The sequence below is a fragment of the Myotis myotis genome, unplaced genomic scaffold (assembly GCF_014108235.1).
Source record: "Myotis myotis isolate mMyoMyo1 unplaced genomic scaffold, mMyoMyo1.p scaffold_m19_p_8, whole genome shotgun sequence".
In the NCBI taxonomy this organism is placed as follows: domain Eukaryota; kingdom Metazoa; phylum Chordata; class Mammalia; order Chiroptera; family Vespertilionidae; genus Myotis; species Myotis myotis.
Window position 1 is genome coordinate 6,010,401 of NW_023416390.1, and position 27,430 is coordinate 6,037,830.

The following is a 27,430-nucleotide window of genomic DNA, read 5'->3' on the forward strand; positions in this document are numbered from 1 at the left end:
GGGAATGTGTGATCATATGAGAAAGCCACTCCAAGATTCATCACGTTTGGGAAAATATCACTCACTGATATTACTTACATTTTAAATAATTATCTTCAGTTGATCATTGATAATATTCACAGTAGCCTTTTAGAAAGTTACTTTAGAAACATTTATATATTTATTTATGCTCTATCTTATTCTAAACATTAAATTTAAGCCGATAAGTTGAGCCACATGTCACACAGGTGCGTTACTTACCTGGTAGGATCTTTAGTCTCAGAGAGGATCTCAAGAAGTTCATCATTAGACAAGAAAAAGAACCTGGGGAAGAAGAGACGCTTCTTTTCTAGATACTCGTTGAGTCCCTTGAGGATGAGTTCCAAAAGTTCATTAGACTTTTTCAGCCTCTCCAACATTTTATCAATAGTCACAACGGACAGAACATGTTTATCCTAAAGGGAAAGGGAAAAACTCTCAACTCAACAGTACTATTACTAACTTTATGTTCATATTATATTGTAGATAATATGTCTTTAACCAAACAAAGTTTATGCAAAATTTAAAATATTTATTTTTAAAAATTAGTCTTCTCTCTTTTAATTATGTAAAAGTCATGTTGACTTGATCCTCAGTGATGCTCACAATTTCTCATTCTAAATTGTGAGAGACAGAAAATGAGCAAGAGGGGGTGGGGGGGGAGAGGGAGAAGGAGAGGGAGAGGGAAAGGGGGAACAGTGAACTCACAAGAAGGATGGGGAAATAAAATAGTATGAGATATGTTTGATATGTTTGTCTTTTATTCTTTGAGGTAAAGTACTCTAAAAAGATATCATCATTATAATTAATATTTTGAATATTATATATATATACATATATATATATATATATATATATATATATATATGCCTAAGTGATTGTCCAACCGTCTGATAGCTATGACACGCACTGACCACCAGGGGTCAGACACTCAACACAGGAGCAGAAACCATAGGTATGGAAATGTGGATAAGGCTGATGAATCTCAGAGGGAAGCAGGGAGGTGGGAGGGTGGGAAGAGATTAACCAAAGATCTTCTATGCATACCAGAGGCCTGGTGCATGGATTCATGCAGCAGTGGGGTCCCTCGGCCTGGCCTGCGGGGATTGGGCCAAATCCGCCCCTCTGACATCCCCCCAGGGGTTCAGATTGCGAGAGGGCTCAGGCTGGGGGACCCCAGAGTGCCTACAGTATGATTTTGTTAATATATTTTGAATGTGGCTGGAAAGGAAAGATATATATTTTTTTGTTTTTGAATTATAACAATGCAACTTATAAATATAGTAATTTAATAAAAAATGAAAGAATTATCATTAATACCTGTTTTCTCAATAAAAGAGATTCAGATGAAATATGAAACCTATGATTGGCTTAACTTATCTTTAAAGAGATACAATTTTAAAAGGCATTTTTTATATTTTCTAACAGTTTCTTTCAAATACGCATTTTTAAAAGCACACAAAAATTAACATTTTTAATATTATTGTCTATGTATATAAAAGCCTAAGCAACCATCCGACCATCTGGTAGTGATTTAATTATCACTTAAATGTGCAGTTCACTCCATGCAGGAGTGAATGGACTCTTGTACAAGTAAATCCCCAAAGTGCTGTTCTTAGAGCGCCACCTTCTGGAGAAGCACGCCTTTCTTTGTTGGAGGGAAAAAAGGCTGAATGGTTGCTAATAAATGTGAAAAAAAAATCCCTTTCACAAATTCACAGTATTTGTCTTATTCTCGGCTAAAGAATGTATTGCAATGTTGCTATTTCGGACCTGAGATTTGAAAGCTAAAAGTCAGTTATTTAAAACGACAGTTCATATTCCTCCTCCTCGCTCCTACACTTACAAAAGAAATACCTCTGGGAACACTTAGCTTGCAGGTAAGGTTTGCGGATTGAATTCCTCAGGCGCAAGCTACTGAGCCAGATTAGTTCAATGACTCTGAGCCAAACAGGCTAGCTCTAAGTGAACACAGGCAGTCACCTATGCACCTGGGCATCTGGAGCCTAAACACATGAAAGTCGGCACCCCGTGACTGGAGACTAAGCGACCTTCGCTCCCTTCCCGTGAGCAGGTAAGCAACAAACACTGCATCGGAGCAGGAAAGCACAGACCTGGCTCCCAACCCACACTCCTCCTTACAGCCTGAGCCGCCCGGCGTCCTCTGCTTGACCCGGGCCTCTGTTTTCTCATCTTTAAAATGGGGATAAGAACTCTCGCTAAAAGCTGTCATGAGGACCAAGTCAGATACAATGTTCGAAGCACCCGGTGCCTCAAATACACGTGTACTTGAAACTACTCTGCTTACTTCCCTTCCATAACCGTGTCTTAAAGGGAAAGAGGGGGACGGACAGATACTCATCTGGGGGAGGGGGAGTGGGGGGGGGGAATGAGGCGCCTACATCCTTCAACCCGTTATCGTAGAGTTAAAATAAACATTTATAATCTGCCGTCCTCCGGGTAAAATATTGGTCATAGTAAAAGAAAACTGCCTTCAAAGTCCCTTCGAGCATTGCCCTGACACCGGGCTGAGAGCCTGCGGGTGCTCAGTGGAGGAAGACGAGGCAGCCCCTGGAGACACAGGAACCTCAGAAACACCCCTCCCTCCACGTGGCACCGGCTGGTTTAAGGGCTGTGCTCTCGGGACAGAACCCTAAGATGCCACAGCAGGAAGCTACCAGAAGATTGAAACCACCCACAGCTCCTGACACTTCAATGACTTTCTGTCCCCTGGAGGGAAGGAAAGGAACTATTAACTGTCTTTGTTTGGGTTAAAGGGAAAATTATATAAATGCTGTGTCTTCTGTTCCTTCATAAGTTATCCCCACTCTTATCAGAGCCCATGGCAACCCATGGTTGGTTGGCATTTCTCATCAAATGCCTGCGGTCGGGCCTGGAACTTTAATTCGGGACAGGGAGAGAGCGTTCTACTGTCTCCGCAGCGGCTGCACCCGCCTGCATTCCCACCCGCAGTGCAGGAGGGTCCCTTTTCCTCCACATCCAGAAGCGTCCTTCTTGTCCTCTTCACTCCCGAGTTCCTGGCCCCAGGCAGTCTGCCTATGGAGGAGGCCAAACGCTTGGATCTGGTTGGGAACGTAGGCTGTGCATCCCCTAGAGCTGCACCCTGAACTCCCCAACTCCGGCTCCCGGGGGGACAGCGCGGAGTCCTCAGCATGTGACATTCACTTTTTATCAGGTCAGCGCTCCCATCAGGGCCTGGAAATCTCATGGGGGTCAGTCCACGGCCTCACTTCCCTGGTGATGGCGGTTCCTTCGCAGAAGCGATGTTGTGTGGAAGCTGTGACGGTGAGTCACTCGGTGAGTCAATGAACGACAGCGCTGGCAGGAGCCGGGGCTCAGGCAGGAAGAATCCATCTGGAGCAAGAGTCATTTCCCCCTCTACGTCGGATGGACGGGGTCTGATGCATTTGGCTCCTCCCACCTGGCTGCCTGGCCCTTCGGGTGTGGCGCTGCACCAGGAGTCTTTATGTTAGCTCTGCTGTTTTCAGTGTTACTGGTTTCTATGGAATTCCCTCCTTAACTTCCATCGAAAGTTCTGCTGCACGTGATCTGCGTTGACTCATTCACTGCATTTTGTCTGTATAGGTTGGGCTCTTTGGACTTGTTTATATTTGCAACTCTCCTTTTTTCATTTTAGGTCCTTACAGGGAGTCTGCTGGTTGAGTGGTTGGATGCTGAGATGTCTCCACCACAGCTCGCCAGTGGTGGGGGTAGCCCACGGCAGAGCAACAGGCTAGTCGGGGCGGCAAGCGCTGAGCACAAGGCCTTCCTAGCAGAGCACACGGTAAGAACCGCAACTAGACCCAAATGTCGTCACATAATGACAATTTCAACATGGAGCTCAAGAAGTCATCAGGACAAAATATGCATTTTGCTTTTGATATTTCTTGCTCCTGCAAGTCTAAAAGACAGCGGCTTATTTGGATTGCTTTAAAAACAAAACTCATGTCATTTCAACCAAATAATCACATTCTCAGAGATTTTTACCCACATGCAGGATAGTTTTCATTATATCTCTCCACGTTTTATCCACAGTTGTAAACCGCCGGCCTTCCTCGGGCATCTGGGACATAATGTCAGGAGAGCTGAAGATGGGCTCCAGGTACAGCCACGTGGCTTGGACCTTGAGCCACTCGTCCAGAATCTCCTGCAGCAGCAGCAGCTTGCCTTCCCATTCTCTGAGGAGAAAACACAGCGGCTCTGATCAATAGCACACCGAGCAAGGCTGACGATGACTAATCAAAACCATGACTAGACTGTCAATCTTTATGCAAAATTGTTACTGCAGTTTCCATGTGTTTGTCTCAAAGATAAATCACTAGATTTGTTCTACAAAGTCGGCTGTACAGTCATAGCATCAACTTCTATTTGTATGTAGATATGCATGTGAACATATACCTATCTACAAATGGGCTAGTTTCCGTATATGTTGTAACAATGAACCTCTCTGCACCCCAATTCCATGGCGAGAGGGTGCACACGGAGGAATGGGGTTTGGCAATAGCACTGGTGTTCGTGAACTTCTTAGGAAAGGTAGCTATAGCCAAGATTCGTTTCCTTTAACATTCTTCTTTAAAAAAAAATTGGGGCCCATCAAGGCTTTATTTTCAGAATAAAATATTTCAATTCATAAGATGTAATTGGCATTTTAAAAAATCTACATAAATATACTAGTGTGGCATTCATGAGAAGGATGCACTTCAGAACTCACATAGGTTATCAGTTCATTCCTAAATATGAGGAACAAAAATAACTTGATTTCTTCAAGAATCAATATTATAATTACACCATAATCTAATAATTTTACAAGCACAGTTCTAAGGTCTCAGTATGTCTTTGCTCTATCCTCACATCCTCACATACATGCCTATGAAGAGACTAAGTAACATCGAGGTAAGTGCCATGTTCAAGTTCACCCAAGTAATAAGTGATAGAGGCAGATTTGAACACGGACTGCTATAACCACTATGCTATAAGAGCTAGACCCACTATTCTAAAAGAGCTAACAGGACCAGAAAGAAGAATGATTAATTCACAGCAGCAGAACTTAGAGAGGGGATAGCTTTATGTGTACATTAACACATCAGTTATATGTGAAGGTCTGTCATTTTAGATTGTTAAAGCCAGGAAATATAAGACGCAGGGCAGGAGACAGAGATGAGCGGGAGCAGGCCCAAGTTTAGGGTAATATAACGTAGTTAGCTTTCCTTGTCAACCAAATTCATATTGAAGAAGGGAGATGGATATGGATTTACTCTCTTTTTAAGGTAAAATGTAAACTTTTAATACAAATTATAAAGATTGACAGACGGGATAAGAGTTAACTTAACGGGCTGTGTCAAATGTCTAAAATACCAGACTAAAAATCAGACTTTCATTCTTTTGCACTTTTCTAGCATTCCTTCGTGCTTAGGGGTGGAAATGACAATGGACTTTTAGGGATTATCCACACTAAACTATTTAGTATATTTAGAAAACGATATTACTTTCAGTTTTATAGTCTATGATTTCTATAGACACAAAATTATTTTTGAGAGTCAAATATGTAAGATCAGATTGTAGGCAAGAAAAAGGAATATGTACAGGCTGATTGCCCACCACCTTTGTTGTGAACATAGAAGACAGCAAAGAGACCAGTACTTGCCCCAAAGCGATGAACGGTATCATTCCTTACGATGAACTCTTTAGAATACTAAGTATGAGATGCAGAATCAATTTCAAAAAAGAACTCTATGTTACATACGAGTGATGATTTGGGTAACAAAACAAGTGTGGATTTTGGGTGACAGTATCAACATTGTCATATAAAGGTCACTTACCTGATTTGCTTTTCATAGGGCTTGATGAAAGGAGACCCTCGCATTGTCTGTGTCTTAATGATGTGGTCATCCAACAACATCTGAATTTCGTCAACTGATGACAAAATGGATGTCCCAGATTCTCTATAAGAGAGAAGGACAAATTCCATTGAGTCCCACTCTTTAATCATCTTCTCCAAGGTCCTCTCAAGAGTATACTCCTTGCTGGCTGCTTCGCTGATGCCTTCAAATCTGTCTAAATACTGCTCCAGGTTCATGTCCAGGAAAGGGGAGACGGTGGACTCGTCGGCGGGCTGCAGGGGGAAACCCACAATGTTGGACATGGCCTCCCAGTGCCTGGGGCGCAGCCCAGGGTTGCAGATCACTTGAATGAGAGGGATGTGCTGCTTGAAATCTTCCACCTTGGCTTTGACTTTCTTCGTCATTGCCAGGGCATTGGGGGAGTCATTGAAGGTCTTCTCCAGCTTATAGAGTCCTCGCCAGTAGTTGCTAACGTCGACTTCTACTTGGTCTGGGTCCACCTTGTGATACGGCCCTTCTGTCCACGCTCTATATTTACTGCTAAATTCGACAGCGGTTTCATAGAGACGAAGGTAGGGGTTCAGACTGTCTTGGATTTTTTTGCGTTGAGGATACAGCGATGGTGGCCAACCAAAGGCCTCCTCTTCGGCATTAAACTGCTCGATCTGGAAGAATGGGCACTAAATGTATTATTCTGAAAGTGGATGATACTCAAAATTGAGTTTCAAAAAATATCAAGGTGATCCAAAAACCCCTCATTGAGCCCTAAGGTTACACTTACATTCGGTCTAATCTAGAAAAACTGTTCGATTGCCGTCTCCAGAGGGCAATGACTAGTTAGGTTCTTAATGCAGCAAAATAAATTTCATATATAAAGAAGCCTTTGCCCATCAGATATACTGAGGACATAGCTTCGTTCTTTAATTAACCAGAATCTGAGTACTTTAACATATACAGCATTGTGTTGGGTATTGTGGAAAAATTTTAAGTATTATTTTGCAAAGTTCCAACTCCAAAGAGTTAGTGATCCAGCTGAGGAGACAGGCCATCAGTGCGCAAAAAATAGCAATTATTCCATAATAGTGTAAACACTAGAAGAGGTGTCTTAGATCTGTAGCTATTTAATATAAAAGGAACAGTGTGTACAGAACAATGCTATCACTCAGAGACGAAAGAGCATGCTGGGATAGTTCCGTCATGATGCTGCCATAGAGAAGACACAGCTGGAACTGGGTCTTAAAAATAAGAAGGATAAGAAGAGGCAAAAAAACCACAAAAAACCAAAAAAAACAAACAAACAAAAAAACAAACAAAAAAAACCCAACACTGATTTCTTCTTAGTGTAGTTGTGAAATATGTGAGTATTTGAGTGGTTGGAGGAGAAATCTATAGAATTAAAGCGTGAGCTCAATATATAAACTATGCAGGTTACTTAAAATTTCAGTGGCATCAGTTATAAAAAATCTACAAAGCTTATTTCTCTTTTCTCAACATGTTTACATATTTGTGATGATTATACACTAATTACTTGATCTGATACGATACTGAAATCTTTCAATGTAAGAAAAATGGTAGGGCATCATAATATGGTCTGTTTTCATATTTCCCTATTTCATATATTTCATATTTAATAAAATATTTAAAAAACACAATTAACAATGTCAAACACCTTGCATGGCAAAGAATCTAGCTTTTCCCCTCCCAGCTTCTCCCAATGAGAAAGCCACTTTCTGAAACGGCAACATTGGGAGCCAAGTAGCCGGACGGGAAAATCACTAACTTAAAAACACAGTGAAGAGGAGAGAATTCAACAGCAACCAGGTGCCGTCACATGACGCACATGTTTAAATGGCACAAAATGGCAGCTGAGAAGCTGACGGAGATAGAACACATTCTTTCAAACAAAAAACGGAGGCCATCGAAATGTCATCACGGCCCATCGAAAGCAGCAATGCCACGCCCCGAAGGCTTGTCGGTGACACCCGTTTGTGCCACTTATGTTCTTCTCTGATTAAATGTAGTGAAACTTGTTCCATTTGAATCTACTCCTTAAAGGTGAACACACAATGCAAATCCAATCCCCTTCCTCTGGAACTAATTCACCCTCCTAAGCACTGTCCACGGCACCTTGTCCGCTGCGAGGTCCAGCTTCCCGTTCAGTGTCTGGGCCTTTTTCAGGTACCGCTGCACGTCCTGCAGGTCGCCCAGGGAGTAAAACTCTTCCGACTGCTTCGCGTAGCTCTCCAACTCCTCCACAAACCGCTGGCACCGCAGCTGGCAGGATGAGAACAGCATCGCGCGTTACCCTTCTGAAAGTTAGGGCCCTGGGGCCTCGAGGGAGACTTTACACGCTTGTAAGGCCTGCCAGAATCATTACTCATATATTGTGATATTGGCAAAATATAAAGAAAAGGACCATCTGGAAGATGCCTGGAATCTAAAACATACAGACGTTTTCAGAGTGGGGTTTAAAAGGAACGATTAAGATTCCTGTGATTCACAAATTAGAGAAAGTTTATCCTCGTGCTATCCGTGTGAGACGTTCGAACAAAATGAGTAAGAAAGTGTTAGACGATGGAATTCCTTAGTATGCTAAAGAATTTATGCTGATAATGATTTATAAGCCTTTGAAAATCCCATAGAATCGTCAAGTATGGGACTCAAAGAAAACTCCAATATTTTAAAGGCTGTAAAGATACCTGAGGCCCTATTACAAACAACTGGAAGAACCATTTAATTGTGTTCTGACCTTCAAATATCTTTTTAATTAGCAATGCTAAAACAAAGGATTGTGGGGTTATTTTTCTTGTCCGAGGGCAGTGGTTCTCAACCTTGGCTGCACATTAGAATCACCTGGGAATCTTTTTAAAATCCTGATTTCTGGGCCTCATCCTCCGGAAATTCTGTTTCTTTGTTATGGGGTGGGGCCACAACATGAGTAACAAAGAAACAGAATTTCCGGAGGATGAGGCCTAGCAATCAGGATTTTAAAAAGATTCCCAGGTGGTTCTAATGTGCAGCCAAGGTTGAGAACCACTGGCCTGTAAGGTAAGTAAAAGCCCCACACGATCGCTCTCCAATATACAACAGGTGTGTGGTTCTTCAATGAGAAAGGCTTATTATAAAATTTTCATTGGTAAGGCACTAAATAAATCCCGAAAAATAGCCCTTAATGAAATATTTAAAAGTCGAATCTAGGTTATGCAGAAATAGGTTTTCTATTTTATACATTTCTAGGTTGATGTCTGTCCCCTTTCCTTTAGTTTCCTGGCAAAGGTATTGCTCTGGACCCGCGAGGGAGGAGCGGAGAGGCACAGTTCCACCCGCACGGTGTAGAATGGAATCCTTTGCAATACAGTCGAGAGCATTTGGAGCCACTTGGTGTTTTCTCAGATTTGATTACATGGTAACTGAAGCATCTACTCCTTATTATCCGTGATGCCGTCTACAAGTTTTTAAAAATTCTGAAATGGCCTAAATGTAAACCAGAAATACAGACTGCAGTTCAAAATGAAGCGTTTTTTGTTTGTTTGTTTCACTCAATGAATTATTCTCCAAACCACATGTTCCCCACTTAACTGTCCTGGAGGTGTGGTGGGAAGACCTGAGGCTTGCTGCCAGAGGACGCCCCCCCTGGACGCCTGTTAGGGTCACTCTGGGAACCTTCGCTTTCCATTTGTAAACACTAAGCCATTATTCAGACTGCAGCTTGGAGAGCTCAGGGCAGGCCCGCTGGCCAGTGGGAAACAACAGAGAAGGTCAAACCCCGCAGCCTGCCGCCGGGAGCTCGTGGTCTAGTGGGGAGACAGTCCTGAGCATGACAACACAGCGACCAGGTGAGCAGGCCAGGGGAGAGGTGCTAGCAGAGGTGCTAGCCATGCAGGGGAGCAGGGAGGCAGCACTGAGCTCTGACTCCCAGGGTGCCTCCGAAAGTCAGATGAGTGATCGAGACAGACAGACAGACAGACAGACACGCAGTGTGCCGGCAGGAGGCGCTCCAGAGCGAGGGGGAGGGATGTGCAGGAGATGGCAGGCGTGGGAGAGCAGGGACCTAGGATTGCTCAGGGTCACTGAAAAGTCAAGAACATGGAGTGGGAAGAGGTAGGAGATGAGGCTGGGCAGGTAGACGGGGACAATTCCAAGCATCTTGTATATAGGGCAAAAACGGTTAGAGTAAGTAAATGTTAAGAGCGAGGATTCTAGCTGGGCTCGTGTGGCTCAGTGGTTGAGCATCGACCTATGAACCAGAAGATCACAGTTTGATTCCCCGTCAGGGCATTTGCCCGGGTTGTGAGCTCCATCACCGGTAGGGGGAGTGCAGGAGGCAGCCCATCAATGATTCTCTCTCATCATGTCTCTCTCTCTCTCTCTCAGCAATAAAAATATATATTGGGGGGGAAAGTGATGATTTTAAGCTCAGTACTTAGGCAAGTTTGAGCAATTATCAGGCGTGCAGGTGCACTTCATCAGAGAGCTTTGACAATAAATGATAAAAATAAAAGTACTCAAAAGAGCATTCACTGTGGACTGTATGAGATAAATACTGTTTCTATGAAGGGTCACGGGTGGGCAATGTATTCGAATGTTCTCTCCCTTGAAAAAAATCAAGAAATGACACCCATCGCCCCAGTATGTCCGCTACCTTCTACTACGATGTCGCCTGCGAGAGCCGAAATGGGTGGCCCGTGGGACAGGGGAGGTACAAAGCGGCGGGAGAAGTGAACGCGGAAGCGTGTCAAGACAACGGAAAACATTTAACCTCTCCGCGGTGCCAACCTTGAGGCCGTCTTGGTACTGCTCTGTTTTCTCCACGATGATCCTCCTGTGCTCGTCGAAGATCTCCTCCATCCGCCCGTACCACTGGAAGACGTTGTTGTTGAGCCTGATGTCTGCGGGGGAGAAGGTGGCGCACTCGATGAGGAAGGCGAGGCAGTTCTTAGAATCCACCAGTCTGCGTCCCAGCTCAATCATGTCGACTGTCTCCACTTTCTTAATATAAGCCTGCGGGAAACAAAGATTACAGACGCGTTTTCATGAGCAGCTCCTGTCAAAAACAGCCTGAAGGACACACGGCATAAATATATATACAGTGGGGCCTTGACTTACGAGTGTCCCGACTAACGAGTTTTTTGAGATACCAGCTGTCTCTCGGCCGATTTTTTGCATTGAGTTGACAGAGTAATTTGAGTTAACGAGCTCCTTAACGAGCTCAGTCTCCGAACGAATCAAGGCCCGACTGTACTATAGACTTGTTAAAAGGACTGTAGACCTGGTTCAAGACTGGGGGCCACAGCACAGGACTGCTGCTAAACAGCAGGGGGGCGGTAAAAATACAAACACATGAAATTTCTTATTTCCCAGAAACCCATAGCATTCTTCTCTGGTTTTCCAAACACATAAGATGCAAGCCATGGTGTCTTCACAGCTAACAAAACATCTACCTGACGATACAGTCCTTTTGTCACTGGCTTAATCAGCTTCCTGTGGTCAAAAAACAGGGTTTTTATTTCCCTTTCTGATTATAAATGACCAATTTCTATATTAAATAAACAGAGAAACTATTCTGCCTTTGCGGCAATAAACTTTTTTAAGGTACAGAAATCTTTCAAATGCCAGTTGAGGAATCCCATTTGCTAATTCTGTAAAAGGTTGCTATGAACAATAGACATTCACACGAAATAGCACCAAATTCCTTAATATTCCCAGTCACAGTTAGGAGGGTAAATAAATGATGCTCTTCATAGTCAGCATTTATTTTTCCAAGGGAATTTACAGTTATGAAACTCTCCAGCTATATTTATAATCACCCATAACCCAAGTATCACTTGATGTCTTATAACAACTAATACAAAATATGCAAATATTCTAAAATGCATGTGTGCATATTTCACTCCTCCCCCCCACACATAAATTCACACCCTAAGAACTTTAGTCTAATATAAATACTTTCAAAAAAATAGAACTTTTTAATATAGAGGCTAATATGTAAGAGTTGGTTGTAATGATTTTAAGAAACCTTTACATGAATAATTTAAAATCTTCATTGCCCTAGCTGGTTTGGCTCAGTGGATAGAGTATCAGCCTATGGACTGAAGGGTCCTGGGTTCAATTCCAGTCAAGGGCATATGCCCGGATTGCGGGCTCGATCCCCAGTAGGGGGCATGCAGGAGGCAGCTGATCAATGATTCTTTCTCATCATTGATGTCTCTATCTCTCTCTCCCTCTCCCTTCCGCTCTGAAATCAATAAATATACATATATGTAAAATATAAAATAAAATTTGCATTATCATTTGAACTCATTTCGAAATTTCTTGTCTATACACAGAATTGAATGATTTTTATGTGTTTTGCTTAAATATTGTTAAATCTAAAAATTAAAGGGATCTATTTTGCATCTTGGGACTGCTTTAAAAGAAAAAAAAAAGATCCCATAAAAGCGTAATGTTGTGAGAATGAAAAAAGGAATAAAATGAAATGATGATTAACTAGTTGTTCCATATTATTTTATTCGCTTCAAGCATAGGAGTACCATTTAAAAAAAGGTAAAAGTGAGATAGCCACTATTTTCAGTACCATAAATCCTATGCTCAAAACATAATATATTTCGGCAAAGTATAACAGAAAATTTTAAAGGATTAAACTTTCGTTGATAAAAAATTAAAGGTAATCACTTATCTCCGTTTGCCCAGACGGTCCTGGTTGATGCCTTTAGTTATGAACGGTGCTCTCAATAACATCCTGGGAGATGATGCCTAAAAGCCTCACCACGCCCCCTCTCCCAGGACCTACGCCCGCAGTATCCTCTCCCTCTGACTCTGGGCACTTGCTTTGGTCGATGGGCGGTGAGCTAATGTGACCCAAGGAGGAACTTGAGAAGCACTGGTGAAGCTGAGCTTGCTCTGTGCCTCTGCCGGGTCATGAGCGCCCAGGCGAGCCTGCTGGGGGCTGGAGAGAGGAGCAGGGTCCGTTGCTCAGCAAGTTCCCCGGGGAACCAGCTGAGAACCCGCTGGCTCCACTGTGTGAGCGGCCACCTGGGACCAGAACAGCCCAGCAGCGCTGGCCTGCATCGCCAACCTGCAGACTCATCAGGAACGCTGCAGAATAGTTCAAGCCTCTGTTATAACTTCTGGAGGGGTCTGTTATTGTGTTATCATGTTAATAATTGTAAGAGCTGAGAAAAAAGAGAAAAACATTATTTGATACACATACAACTGTAAAGACTTTAGAGGCGGTACCTTCATTTCCATCAGTTCCGCTGTGTTTGGAGGGGTGCTGAGAGCTTTTTCCGCGATCTTCTCAAATTCATCACATAACCTGAGACAGCCGACGAAAGCCAGAATTACCTTCCTTCCTAAATACGTTACTATATCCTACATAAATGCTCCATTATATGAAAAATAAGATTATCCTATCTATATGGTATCTAATGAATTTAAAGCAAATTTGTGTTCGCTTATTCGATACACATTTACTGTTCATCTATTATATTCCCGACGACAGTATAAGTGGCACAGAAGTGAGTAAAAGGTAATAATGGCCCTCAGGAAGCTCACACTCCACCTGGGAGACAGAACCATAATCGATCCTTTCTGATCGAGCGTTTCAAGGGCCTGGCGGAGGCCTGGCTGCGATGGCATGAGATAAAGTGGCACAAAGGAAGGGCGTGAGCAGCTTCACTGGGAGGGGGTGCTTACCTTGGGCCTGCGAGCCCAGAAACCTCTGGTGAGATGCGAATATTCCCTATTGATTTGGGTTGTGGCCAATATAAATAATGAAGTTACTGTGAGGCTAAAAGCAAACGAACAAACAAAATGTGTGCTGGGCCCTAAGGAAGTCCAGATAAAATGGATAGAAATTTCTTCAAGAAGATTGGCCGTGAGGTGGAGGAGGGTAGAATAGCGTGGGGATGACGGTGAGTTGAAGTAGGGTTGGGACAGGGCTTTGAACTTGTCTGTAAATTTCGGGGGTGGAATCACAGTGAAAGAGAGAGAGGACTGGGGAGCCAGCCCCGGGGGGTGGAAACAATGGGTGGAGTCACAGGCAGAGACCTCTGGATGGTTAACAGACTCGCCCTCTAGCTCCTGGGGAGACGGGTCTGAGCGGGTTCATGGAGAGGTGCGTGAGACACAGAGGGACAGAAGCGGAGGGCAGTCACAGCCAGCGGTTCCCGTAATAGCCCCATGTGTCCTCTGTACATCCGACGAGTCTGGTGAGAGGATCGTTAGGGGAAAGGGGGGAAGTAGAAGGAGCTGGAGCTCAGAGAGCAGGCAAGAGGCAGGGAAAATAGCTGTAAAGTTAAAAGAAATATTTTGCTCAGCGTGAAAAGCCGCCCGTAAAAGGCATTTTCACTATCCTCCCGGCACTTTTAGAGGAAAGGTGCTTTGCTGAATACATGATTCTGGTTCCTAGATAAGCTACCCAAAGCCAAGCCCTCTCCTGGCGCTCCCTCTTCAGTCCCACCCCTCACCCCTCCTCCCTCCCAGTGTCTGGGCTACACCATGCCATCTTCATGGCTCACTTCCTTCCACGGAGTCCTTTCTCTGCTTAGAATTCTCTCGCCCACACTGTTCACTGGCAGCCTCCTACTCCTTCAACATGAACCCACACGCTGTTTCCTCTGTGCAGCCTTCCCTGACCTGCCCCTCTCCCCATCCTCTACCCGGAGGGAAAGTTGTTTCCTTCTCTGTTCTGCTTCTGTGGCTCAGGGCAGGGCTTACTGCGGACAATTGTAATTATGGGTCTGTATGTCTGTCTGTGTGTTTCCCCCTCAACACTGTGACTTCCCTCAGCAGTTAGAGCTGTAGTCCCAGGGCCCAGAGTTTTGCCCAACACACGGTAGGTAAATGGGGCTTCTATCAGGCTTCCTTAGAGCCTGGGAGAAATGTCCCTTTTAACGATTTATTTTCCTAATACCATAACTGTAACAATTCCGATTATTTGTGCACCCCTCCCCCCCTAAAACTGATACCAGAAAAGAGCTGGCCAGAGCAACGCTAACACCAGTTGTTGGAAGACTAGTTATACGTTCTGTCTGAATCAGTGATGGCGAACCTTTTGAGCTCGGCGTGTCAGCATTTTGAAAAACCCTAACTTAACTCTGGTGCCGTGTCACATATAGAAATGTTTTGATCTTTGCAACCAGAGTAAAACAAAGATGTATATTTTTGATATTTATTTTATATATTTAAATGCCATTTAACAAAGAAAAATCAACCAAAAAAATGAGTTCGCCTGTCACCTTTGACACGCGGGTCATAGGTTTGCCATCGCTAGTAAATAAGCAGGCGTTCTGCTTTAGCGTTCTGTGAGGTTTCCTAAAAATCTCTAGGTTTGTCAACCAATGAGTTTCTCGTTAAGACGAAAAGTTACCATGGACTTGAAGAGTAATGACAGCGCGATCAAGTTCCAGATGTGAGGGTCCCTAAGGACCCAGGACAACGACCGCGTGAATCCACTTTGAAAACCCACTTTGTGTATTGATTACGCAACGTTAGAAACATGAGCTCAGATAACGCCCACCTGGCTCATGCAAGTGAAATGCACAGCCTCTTCACGCCACTTTAATTTAAAAAATTGCAAAGGTGCTTGTGGTGAAAAAAAAATACTAATAATCACCAAGTAACACAAAAAGCCGAATAGAAATAAGTTCGGCATTATCTTTCCTTTTGGGTCACTTATGACTCTATTCTAAGCCCTTTATGTAGTTGAATGACAGTTGATTCTACTTCACATCATCCCCCCAAATAAGAATTTAATGTCACATAAATACCTTGTATTTACTTCTTGATGATCTCTGAACATTTTAGCTACAAGTTTTCCACAAATAACCTCTGCTCGCTTCACCAAAGCTCTAATTAAGTCCTCACAGCGCATTTCAAACATTCCTAAGCGAACAGTCTACAATGTCAAGTATTAGAAGTTTAGTAAACATGATAAAAATAAAAGGTTCTTACAATTTTGCCTTTCTAAAAACATTAATTTTGTGTTAAACATTAATCTAATAACATTGAGGGTGGTTTTTTTCATGTCATGTAGGCGGGTTTTTGCATAGAAAATATCAAAAAAGAGAGGAAATTTTAATTTACCAGTCTCCTACTCAACAGAAGTAACCATATTTTGGTGAAATTACCATATTTTCCAAACGAGTTATAAACACTAAAGTAAAAAAATTAAGTTCTGCCCTAGCCAATTTGGCTCAGTGGATTGAGCATCGGCCTGCAGACCAAAGGGTCCCGGGTTCGATTCCGGTCAAGGGCACATGCCTCGGTTGCAGGCTCCTCCCCGTCCTGGGCTCTGGTTGGGGCTGGTGCAGAAGGCAAACAATCTATGTGTTTCCCTCACATCGATGTTTCTCTCTGTCTTTCCCTCTCTCTTCCACTCTCTCTAAAAATCAATGGAAAAATATCCTCAGGTGAGGATTAACCAAAAAAAATAAAAATGTAAGTTCTTGGAATTGTTGAGAGGTCAAATGAAAGTGCTTAAAAAGTTAGAGCTGTAGTAGACGTTCAACTCTAATAGCACAAGAACCGTGTCTGTTTTGTCCAGCTCCGTGTGTCCTGGGTTCCCCACAATGCTTGCCACATGGAAAGGCTCCAGCGGCATTTTTCCTTTTGATAGTCATGCTCTAATCTTTCACGGTATGGCCTGAACACACATTCTGGTAACCCTGGGAAACTCCCACCAGGTACAGAGAGGAGCTGTCCAAAGTGGGCCGCCTACCTTTCTCGTTGTGTACTGTATGTCCTCTATAAGTTGTTGGTATTTGCGAATTTCTTGTATTACTTTCTCGTAATGATGGTTTTCTGCAAGGAACGCGTCCACATCTCTCTCGGCTTTCCTGGCGATCAAGAAGTCGTACTTTTCGTAGAGTTTGAGGTGCTCGATGGGGGCCGCGCTCTCTCTCATGATCACTTCCTTAACCTTTTCTTTGTGAGCTTCAATAATCTCATCCAGAATGGCTGGTGCCAAGGTTGTTGGCTTAGAGTTACTGTCCTAAACAGAGCGGGGGGACAATGGTAGTGATTTAAAATGCCTTATATAAAGGTAACTGTGTCATTTAGCTTTGTAAAAAGGCCAATCTTACCACATTGACATTACTTTTTATTTACAAGGTCTTTTTGATTTTCTATTCTCTATAGTAAGATATGCAGTCTTTCTATTCTATTCTTTTTCTGGTTTTTTTTGTATATTTTAAATATCTAGGTTTCATATAACTTTTTATTTTTTCATAAGCCTACCTACCTAGTTTATGTTTTGCTCTTCTCTGTGGATGAAAGAACAGTCACTTAAAAATATACACCAAGTAAGACAATATAAAAACAGCAAAATCCACATTTTACTTGTCCAATTATATATGCTGGTTTTACGAGGCAGTGTTTGCACTGTACACTATTTTAAAAAATAAGGCATTTTAATGTCACATCATCATCGTGTTGTTGTTTTATCACAGTACGTTTTCCCTTTGAGGAGTAATGTGTCTAGAGCAAGGAAAGACTGTTTACTCATTATTGACCTCTGATTAACAAACAGCAATAGGGCAGACGAAAATCCCTCGTTGCAAAATTAGCGTTCTGCTATCATCATTAGCATAATGGTGGGCAAGAAAGGATCAGACATGATTTCAAATAAGCAAACAAATCTCAACAGCGTTTCTCCTCTTTTTCAAACAAGAGGACAAGTAGCCCTAACTGGTTCGGCTCAATGGATAGAGCGTTGGCCTGCGGACTGAAGGTTCGATTCCGGTCAGGGGCATGTACCCTGGTTACGGGCACATCCCCAGTAGGGGGTGTGCAAGAGGCAGCTGATCGATGTTTCTCTCTCATCAATGTTTCTAACTCTCTATCCCTCTCCCTTCCTCTCTGTAAAAATCAATAAAATATATTTTTTTTAAAAAAAGAGGACAAGTAAATGTGCCCACATGGTTCATCATCTTGAACCAAGTTAGTGGGTGCCCTGCAGTATTCTATTGGATAATATCTAAGGATTCTTTCAGAGAACTAATTTAGTCAGGTATCCAGGGTGCATTTGACCACTATGCCCCCTAGTGGGCATTTCAGGAAATTATTTTGCTTAGAACTACAGATGCTTCATGAGAACTTGAGTGAATCCCACCACCACCACCATCTCACCCCTTGGCTCCGTGGATGAGGGTGTCACCTTTTCTCAGGAAGAACTTTAGACTAAAGCCATCTCTACTATGTACTGTATGCCATGTGAAATCATTGGCTCTAATGTGAAGCTCATTATGTTCATTACGGAATGTTTCTCAAATGTATTAACAGCCTGTGTAATTTTTAAAGGCTATAGATTTATTTTTCTAAAGAGAACTGGAGACCAGGACTTGGGAACTATATTATAAAGTATTGTTTTCATGTGACTTCTAATCAGTTCCTATCAAGTGCGAAGGGAAAAGATATATTAGATGAGACAGTTCAGTGTTCAAAAGCATCTCAAATCATATCAAGAGATGGTGATGTACGCGGACTCACAACACTTTAAGTTCCTTGTAGGTTTGCCTTCCATGGGGGAAAAGGTTTAACTTAAAATTTGTTAAATTTCCCCTTCAATTTCTATCAAAATTTGTGTAAGAAGTATCTATCTGAATTCCACCTCTGCAGTTGCTGCCAAAGATCATTAAGAGCATGGTCACTGTCTCACTCCAAGGCCTCGCTAAAGCTGGTATTTAGGTGGTGTTCTAGTAAAGCCATCTCCAACAACGCAGACTTTGGTAAACCGTCCTCCTCCACGCGTCCTTCTGTCTCCTTCTGAGGTGAGTAACTTGTAAGATCTCTGTTTCTCCCTGGGCATGAACTTGGAGCAGAGGGACGTTCCATTTCTCTTTCTGCTTTCTCTTTCCATTTCTGCCTGATCATCCCGGAAAGCGCGCTAGCCTAGGACTGTCCCTCTCTGACCAGCCGATCCCAGTGGAAGGCTGGACTGAGAAACTAGGTGTATTGTTAGGGAAGTTAATGGGAAAACAGTATCCTTTTGGAGCAAAACTTCCTCATAGGTCAATGTTACTAGGCTATTTAAATTCTCCAGAGCAGAGGACCCCTGTCTACCCCTTTTGAAGTGAATATCATGCCAATTCAAGCAATCAGAATATACTTGTCACTTACCCACTTGGAATACAATTTTGTCTCAACCCTCGGCACAAAACTGACAGCTTTAACCATGACATCATAAACATTTAAAAAGATGTCTATATAGTCTTCGAACTGAGGTTCAAACTTAATGGTGTCATTATCAAGAAGCAGCCTCATGATGAAACCTGGATGTTCAAAAGCTCTGACAGAATCCTGCAAAAAAGCATATATCCTTGGATTATTATTTATTAATTAGTGTATTACTTTCCAGATGAATGACTTTAAACCTGCTTCTGCCCCACCCTGCACAGGTGAACTGCGCTAGACTGAGAAGTGTGCTGGCCCCGTTGGAATACGGGGAACCCACCATTCCTCTGATGCCCTGGACGGTTAAGCAGAAGAAGAGCTACTGAGAAGGGCAAGTGACTCCCAGCTGGACTTGCTGGTGTCTAGCAGCCATGGGGCCTACAGATTCTGGGAAAAGGAGGGTGTGCATGGAGAATCCTGCAAAAAAAAAGAGCCCAACAGAACATTCAAATTCCCAGACAAAAGGAAAGTTCCAGGTCCGGCTCACTGTAATAGAACCTCTTCCGGAAAGAAGAGAGTTTCTCGTGGAAACGTTCCCCAGCCATCGTGACCCAAATTTCCTAATTATGGGAATTTTCACTTATTTCCACTAATCCTCACCAATGTGCTGATTGATACCCACATATCTTAAACACACAGGTTCACATGACTGGTAACTTTGTGTGGTTTTTTTAAACAGATAAGCATAATAGGTCAAAGGGCATACAAGGTGAGGCAAAAGTAGGTTTATATTTGTGAGCATGCGAAACACAGTTTATTCTTGTGCTATTATTTATTAATTATTGTTTTATTTTCCGAAAGAACAGCTGTAAACCTAATTATGCCCCACCCTGTACTGGCTGCTGTCCCACTGGTAAAGGCATTTTAGCCTTTCTTCCCTGAAAAGACTGAAAATGAATAAGTTAGTAAATGAACGTTGGTGTAACTGAACCACACGTACTGGGGGCTGTGCGATTAAGTCTGTGAAGTCTTGCATGGAGGACAGAGTGAGGTCCTGCAGCTGCAGAGTCATCAGCGCCGCGGCGCAGTTGAAAAAGGATTCCAGCTTGGCGCTGCTCTCGCCAGTGGGCAGTTGCTTCTTTTTATTGCCTTGGTAATAAATGTTCTGCACTTCTGGAAACCACCTTGAAAGAACAACAGACTCTTAAAAGCTCATGCTCTTAGCGAATTACCCCTTTCGCACTGAGCGTTAATGGTAACTTCTGGACAGCGGAAGGCCTTCGCAGAGAGGCACGGTGCTAAGTGACACTGCCCGCTCCCTGAATGTAAGCGCTGGCCTATCTCACGTCTCCCAGGAACGGACACTTTCATCATAGCCTTTAGAAAAATATGACACCTAACGTTACTGACTATTACAAGGTACTCCTGCTGTCCAGGCTCCCGAATGTTCTTCGGGGAACGGATTTGCTGAAAGCGAGCATGTGAACAACTGATTGAGCAAAGGGAGGGTTTGCTGGGTTCAACCCAGTGGCATTTTATGCTGTTCTATCCATTTCACAATGACTTGAAAACAAGGTACAAATCAAGTATATTATATTTTTATTCCCTTGAATGTGAAATCCTGAAACAGTGACTGAGATTAAAATGTGTATGTATCCTTATGATAAAAGGAAAACAGTGAAACTCATATATAGATAGATCAGAATGATAATAGGTGAAGTTTTCAGTTTACAAAACCACTGTCCAACACTACAAAATTCAGGAATGCTGGTACCTCTTTCACAAGATATAATGAATTTTTTAAAACAGGGAATTCATAATCTCAGGAGTTGCCTGAGTGCTTGAAGAGCAAGCTAAGCTTTAAATATATGCATCCATCCCATCTATAATAATAAAAGCATAATATGCTAATTAGACCAGGTGTCCTTTCGGACGACCTTCCGGATGAAGCTGGGGCTGGGAGGGAAGCCCGGGTCCCGGGTGCCAGAGGGAAGCCAGTGTCGGCAGCCGAGGGAAGGAAGGCCTACTCTTGCACGAATTCTGTGCTTCGGGCCTCTAGTGAACAAATATGTGTTTAGTGTCTACTGTGTGCTGGGAACATGTCATGGGAGATATAAAACTTTATGACATCATCCCTTCTCTCACAATAATGAAGGCCATGTGTCATGGCAGCAAAACAGCTTTGAAGTCAAAGGATAGAGATGGAATTTCCCATTTATTAGTGAAGAAGGGTTTTATAGTGAAGACGGCAGTTTCACCAAAGAATAGACAGAAATGATGCCCAGCCGACTTATGAACCAGGAGGTCAGGATTTGATTCCTGGTCAGGGCACATGCCCGGGTTGTGGGCTCGAGCCCCAGTGTGAGGGAGGCAGGAGGCAGCCGATCAATGATTCTCTCTCACCAGTGATGTTTCTCTCCCTCTCTCCCGCTCTCTCCCTCTCTGAAATCAATAAAAATATATATATTTTAAAAAGAATAGATAGACTCTGAGAAAAGGATCTGGAGTAGAATAGTAAGTAGAACAGGTGGGTTTGGTGAAGATAATATATCTGATTGTGTCACTGCCTATAGTAGAGATGAGAGGCTAGAAAAAAGGAGGAAGTAAGTGGGGGAAATGCTGTGAGGGCTTTTGCAGAACTTGGGAGCTAAGTGTTCAAACTTGGGACAGCCTTACCCTTTTAGATGAAGCCCTGGTGCAATTATCATTTGGCAAATCGAACCTCTAATGAGATTGTAAACTTCTTTAAAGAATATATTTTCCCCATCATTCTTTAAACTCTTCTGCATCTCTCATCCAAAAGCACAATGAAAAAAGCATAGCAACTTACATGTGTCAACAGTAGATGTCAAATAGATATCTGGCAAGTAACTAATTGATGGTCATTCCCCCATGGGACAATAAGGATGAATCTTGAGAGTATTATGTTAAGCGAAATAAATCAGAGCTGAGGTGGAAACCAGACATTAAGGAAAAAGTAACCGTCAATCATAATCATTTTGGTTTCTGTACAATCTGTGCTGTGTAGAACATTTGGGTAGACATCACAGACCAAAGCAGTTAACCATATCATATTTAACTCTTAAGAAGAAATGATTACAAACTTGTTAAAATTGAATTTTCTAAAGGCAGTTAAAAATGCAGAAGCCCACCAATCCCATCTTTAAGTTCATTATCCTCTGTCAAAACTTTACGTTTTAAGTAGAGCCTCTTTGGCAGTTTCCAGGTGTCTCATGATGATGGTCTGAAAATTTGACAGCTCTAACGCCTCCTGGCGATTGTGAAATTCTTCTGCATCAATTAAACGTAATTTCCTGTGAGATACAAATGAACAGTGATTTAAGTATGCGATGTTTCTGTAGGTAGTATTTTGCTATTTGATCCCTTCTAAAAAATATGATATTTCTAAGTTTTATCACTAAAATTTGTGTTTCATAAAATTAAAAATTCAAGTACATGAGACATTATGATTTTAAATATAATTAATATGCTTTTGCATGTGACTTTCCAACTTTCCCAGCACCATTTATTGAAGAGGCTTTTCCCCATCCATCATATGTTTTTGGCTCCTTTATAAAAAACGTATTTGCCCATGTACATGTAGGTTTATTTCTGGACTCTCAATTCTGTTTCATTGGTCTGTGTGTCTATTTTTCTACCAGTGCCATGCTGTTTTAATGACTGTCCCTTTGTAGTATAATCTGAAGTCAGGGAGTGTGACACCTCCAGCTTTGTTCTTTTTTCTCAGGATTGCTTTGGCTATCCGGGGTCTTTTGTGGTTCCATTTGTCCCCATACACAAAAACTAACTCAAAATGAATCAAAGACCTAAATATAAGACCCGAAACAACAAATTATGTAGAAGATAATGTAGCTAGTAAACTTATGGACTTAATATATGTGGTCTACTCATTGATTACCTATTGGTATAATTGTGTTACTACAATTTAACTCTAGATTTCTTCCCTATTTCCATGTGATTAAGTGATTTCTATATTATCTGAAAGATAGTAACCACAATTAAAAACATCACATTTAATTTTTACTTAAAGGTCAATATAAAATCCTGGCTAGTAAACAAGACACATTTCAAATCGGTTGATTGCTACTCCTGTCACAAGCTAAATTCACCTCTCAGGCCATAAAGCATCCGGTAGGGGCATGGCTGACCCGCGAGGCACAGAGTGGGGACCGCTGCTGGAGCTCCTTGGAAGGTGGCGGGCTGGGCTGACCACGGGGCGGTGCAGAGGGACGGCTTAAACAGGTGCTTTGAAAACAGCCCAATGGCCCGTCTAACAGACAAAGCCTAGCCCTTTCTGGACAAGCTGAGCCCCGGGGCCCACCCAGCCCGGTGTGTCCCGCAGCTCCACCTGCAGGTGGCCGAGAGGAAGACACACGTGGGGGCGGGAGAAAAGGCGCGTAGACCCCGCCTCCCCCATCTCCCACCTCCCCCATCTCCCCCCAGATCCTCCTAGGCCAGGATGCCATCTCCGCTGCCATAAAGCAGGGCCCATCCATGTTTTGAGGGGGCTGTTGGGAGGCCTTCTTTAAGAAAAATAACACATATGCATTACTTTTGCTCATTTACAAAGACGTATCCCCAGTGCCCTGGAAGTGGCGGTTCGAGGAAGGGGAGATGATGAAGCTGGAGCTTCTAGAACACGAGGCAAACCGCCCAGCTCTCCAGCCTCGCAGCGCCCACCAGAGCTCCTCCCGCTGGCCCGTCCCCACCAGGACAGGGTCCGGGAGGTGATGCCTGGCCCGAGTCACCCAGGACCGGACCGTCACTCAGGCCACGCGCATGGGCAATATTGTCTAGGTAGCGGCCAGTGTTCTGTGGGATTTAAAACAGGGCATGATATGCCCAGCCAGGGTGGCTCAGTGGTTGAGCATTGACCTATGAACCTGGAGGTCAGCGTTCAATTTCGTCAGGGCACATGCCCGGCTTTTGGGCTCAATCCCCAATGTGGGGTGTGCAGGAGGCAGCTCATCGATGATTCTCTCTCATCATTGACGTTTTTATCTCTCTCTCCCTCTCCCTTCCTCTCGGAGATCAATAAAAATATATTAAAAAAGAAAACACAGGGCATGATAATTCAGCCCCTTCAGTGTAATCACCCCTTAAAGACTGTGTGAGAAGGGAAAGGGGGAAAATGGGAGATACCTACAATACTATCAACAATGAAAAATACATTAAAAAAAAGATTGCGTGGCATCAGGGTACGGGATGGGGAGGGGAGACCTGGCTTAGAGATAGAGGCAGTGTTTACTTTGTATTCTACACATCTCTATATTGCTCATTTAAAACCGCGCTTAGATACTTACATTGAATTGGTGATATTTTTAGTATTTGCCGTTAAAGCAGAAAGGAAACAGTGAAGATGCAATGTGATAACGTCCATCTCAAAAACCACACAAAACTCAGCCCGGCCAGACACTCACTTGAAGGTGCTGTGCCACAGGTCCAGCACCGCCAGCATCGTGGGGTTCATGGCGTTCAGGTGGTCCCTCATGTAGCTGCTCGCGGCCAAGAACGACTTCCTCCAAGGCTTGGGGAGAGTCTGCATTCTGAAAACAGAGAAAACACCACGCAACCTTCTCTAAAGATCAAGAGACAGTGTTCTTATAGTTCATGTGCTATTGAGTAATAGTGGCTTAATTTTAATTAAAAATATGATGCATCCCTCCTGGTAATCACAGTACAAGTCATGCTCTTTATAATTTATTACAACCTCAGGACAATAATGCATATGAACTTGGATTAGAATTTTTATCACATAAGGTATTTTTTCCTCTAAACAGTTTATCCTATTGAGTCCAAAAATGAATTAGAATCATCAAACAGAAACATATTACGAGATATATATATATATATATATATATATATATATATATATATATATATATATATATATATATAAAGATTTTCTTAAACAAGACAGAAAACATTTAACTTTTCCTTTATTTTTAAAACATTGCAAGGATATAGTCCTTCCTACCTATGGGAATCCCCTTGAAACTCACCTCTGTTAACGTGTGAAGGGCATCTACAAAATCAAACACTAATATTCTCACTTACAGCCACTTGCTCTGTGAGTCCTATGACCTGAATAACCATCTTTTCCATACTGAAGATGTGCCACCTGCATCTTTCAGAGCATATTTAAACATTTACATTTTATGCTTATAATTTTTTACCCACATTGATTTTAAATACCCAGTCTTGTTTTGTTATGTAGTAAATTTAATCTAGGTTTTTAGTTGTGGCTATACCACCTTTACAAGGGTGATTTTTGTCTCTCTCCAGGAGAAAAGCTGTTCTCCATGCAAGATACACTGGAAATGGCTGCAAGACTTTTTATTTTTGTCATCATAGGAAACAATTTGGGAAACTTTAAAACTGAATTGGTTACCTAATTATGTCAGCATAAATTCTAGTCTTCAAACTAAGAAATTTATTCCTAAATGGTAATTATTTTAGAGAAAATATATAACAAGCTAATTTTCCCATTATGTGTTCCATATTTTAATCCATGTAATAAAATAAAATATATTCTTTGTGTGCATATTTCCTGCCACCTTCCCAATGTGGTTTGGGACATTCAAATTGCCATAAAATTTTTATATCCCTACTAGATGCCCAGTGCATGAAATTCGTGCATTCGGGGGTAGGGGGTGTCCCTCAGCCCAGCCTGTGCCCTCTCCAAGTCCGGCAGCCCTTGGGAAGCTCCCGCCACCACCTGCTGCACTCACCAGCTGAGAGCCCGGCTTCTGGCTGAGTGGCACTCCCCCTATGGGAGCTCACTGACTACCAGGCAGGGGGCAGCTCCTGTGTTGAGCTGCCCTGGTGGTCAGTGTGCATCGTAGAGACCAGTCATTCCGCCATCAGGCTGAAACCGGCTCTCCGACATCCCCCAAGGGGGTCCCGGATTGAGAGAGGGTGCAAGCCAGGCTGAGGGACCCCATCGGTGCACAATTGGGGCAGGGGAGGGATGCAGGAGGTTGGCCGGCCAGGGAGGGACCACAGGAGGGCTCTAGGGCATGTCCAGACCATCTCACTCAGTCCCAATCAGCCATACCCCAGAAGCAAGCTAACCTACTGGTCAGAGCGTCTGCTCCCTGGTGGTCAGTACATGTCATAGAAAGTGGTTGAGCGACCTTAGCATATCATTAGCATATTACGCTTTGATTGGTTGAACAGATGACCGGACAACCAGACACTTACCATATTAGGCTTTTATTACATAGGACTAGAGGCCCAGTGCACAAAAATTTGTTCACTCGGGGGGGGGGGGTAGGTCCCTCAGCCCGGCCTGTGCCCTCTCACAGTCTGGGACCCCTCGGGGGATGACCATCTGCTGGCTGAGAACTGCTCCCCAGGGGACTGGGCTTAAGCTGGCAATCAGACATCCCTCTAGCAGCCCGGCAGCCATCAGGGGATGTCCACTTGCCAGCGGGGAGCAGACCTAAGCTGCAGTCGGACATCCTTAGCGCTGCTGAGGAGGCAGGAGAGGCTCTCACCACCATCGCTGTACTGGCAGCCATCAGCCTGACTTGTGGCAGAGCAGAGCTCCTCCATGTGGGAGCTCACTGACCACCAGAGGGCAGCTCCTGCATTGAGCGTCTACCCCAGCCGTGGGCAAACTACAGCCCGCGGGCCGGATTCGGCCCGTTTGAAATGACTAAAACTAAAAAAAAAAAGACCGTACCCTTTTATGTAATGATGTTTACTTTGAATTTATATTAGTTCACACAAACACTCCATCCATGCTTTTGTTCCGGCCCTCCGGTCCAGTTTAAGAACCCATTGTGGCCCTCGAGTCAAAAAGTTTGCCCACCCCTGGTCTACCTCCTGGTGGTCAGTGTGTGTCATAGTGACCAGTCATTCCCAGTCTTTCTGCTGTTAGGGTCAGTTTGCATATTATCCTTTTACTATATAGGATAGAGGCCTGGTGCATGGGTGGGGGCTGTCAGGTTTGCCCTGAATGGTGTCCCAGATCAGGGTGGGGGTCCCGCTTGGGTGCCTGGCCAGCCTGGGTGAGGGGCTGATGGCTGTTTTCAGGCTGCCCGCACCCCCTTCAGGTTGGGGATCCCCACTGGGGTGCCTGGCCAGCCTGGATGAGGGGCTGATGGCTGTTTTCAGGCTGCCCGTACCCTCTTCAAGGTGGGGGTCCCCACTGGGGTGCCTGGCCAGCCTGGATGAGGGGCTGAGGGCTGTTTTCAGGCAGGCCAAGCCTGCAACTAAAGCTCCCAGTCTCTCTCTTTTTTTTTTTTTTTTTTGTGGGATTTATTTACCTTCTGTAATTGAAACTTTGTTGCAGCTCCAGCTCAGAGGCCGGCTGGCTGAAAGCAGGTATCTGGGGTTTGTTTAGCTTCTATAATTGCAACATTGTTGCTTAGAGTGCAGCTCAGAGCCCAGCTGCAGCAGGCGGGGAACAT

General features: G+C 43.5%; 1 protein-coding gene across 1 annotated transcript in view; it reads right to left on the reverse strand.

Moving 5' to 3' along the window:
* The window catches only part of DNAH7 (dynein axonemal heavy chain 7), a 156,748-nt gene that overhangs the window by 114,442 nt on the left and 14,876 nt on the right, over positions 1-27,430 (reverse strand). Inside the window, exons 8-19 of the mRNA XM_036319035.1 lie at positions 24,434-24,559; positions 22,187-22,306; positions 19,993-20,176; positions 18,999-19,178; positions 16,600-16,872; positions 15,650-15,777; positions 13,116-13,194; positions 10,656-10,880; positions 8,007-8,153; positions 5,859-6,544; positions 4,031-4,217; positions 241-434 (exon numbers count right to left, since the gene is read on the reverse strand). Of these exons, the coding sequence (XP_036174928.1) occupies positions 241-434; positions 4,031-4,217; positions 5,859-6,544; positions 8,007-8,153; positions 10,656-10,880; positions 13,116-13,194; positions 15,650-15,777; positions 16,600-16,872; positions 18,999-19,178; positions 19,993-20,176; positions 22,187-22,306; positions 24,434-24,559 (2,529 nt within the window). The remainder of the gene's footprint in view (positions 1-240; positions 435-4,030; positions 4,218-5,858; positions 6,545-8,006; positions 8,154-10,655; positions 10,881-13,115; positions 13,195-15,649; positions 15,778-16,599; positions 16,873-18,998; positions 19,179-19,992; positions 20,177-22,186; positions 22,307-24,433; positions 24,560-27,430) is intronic.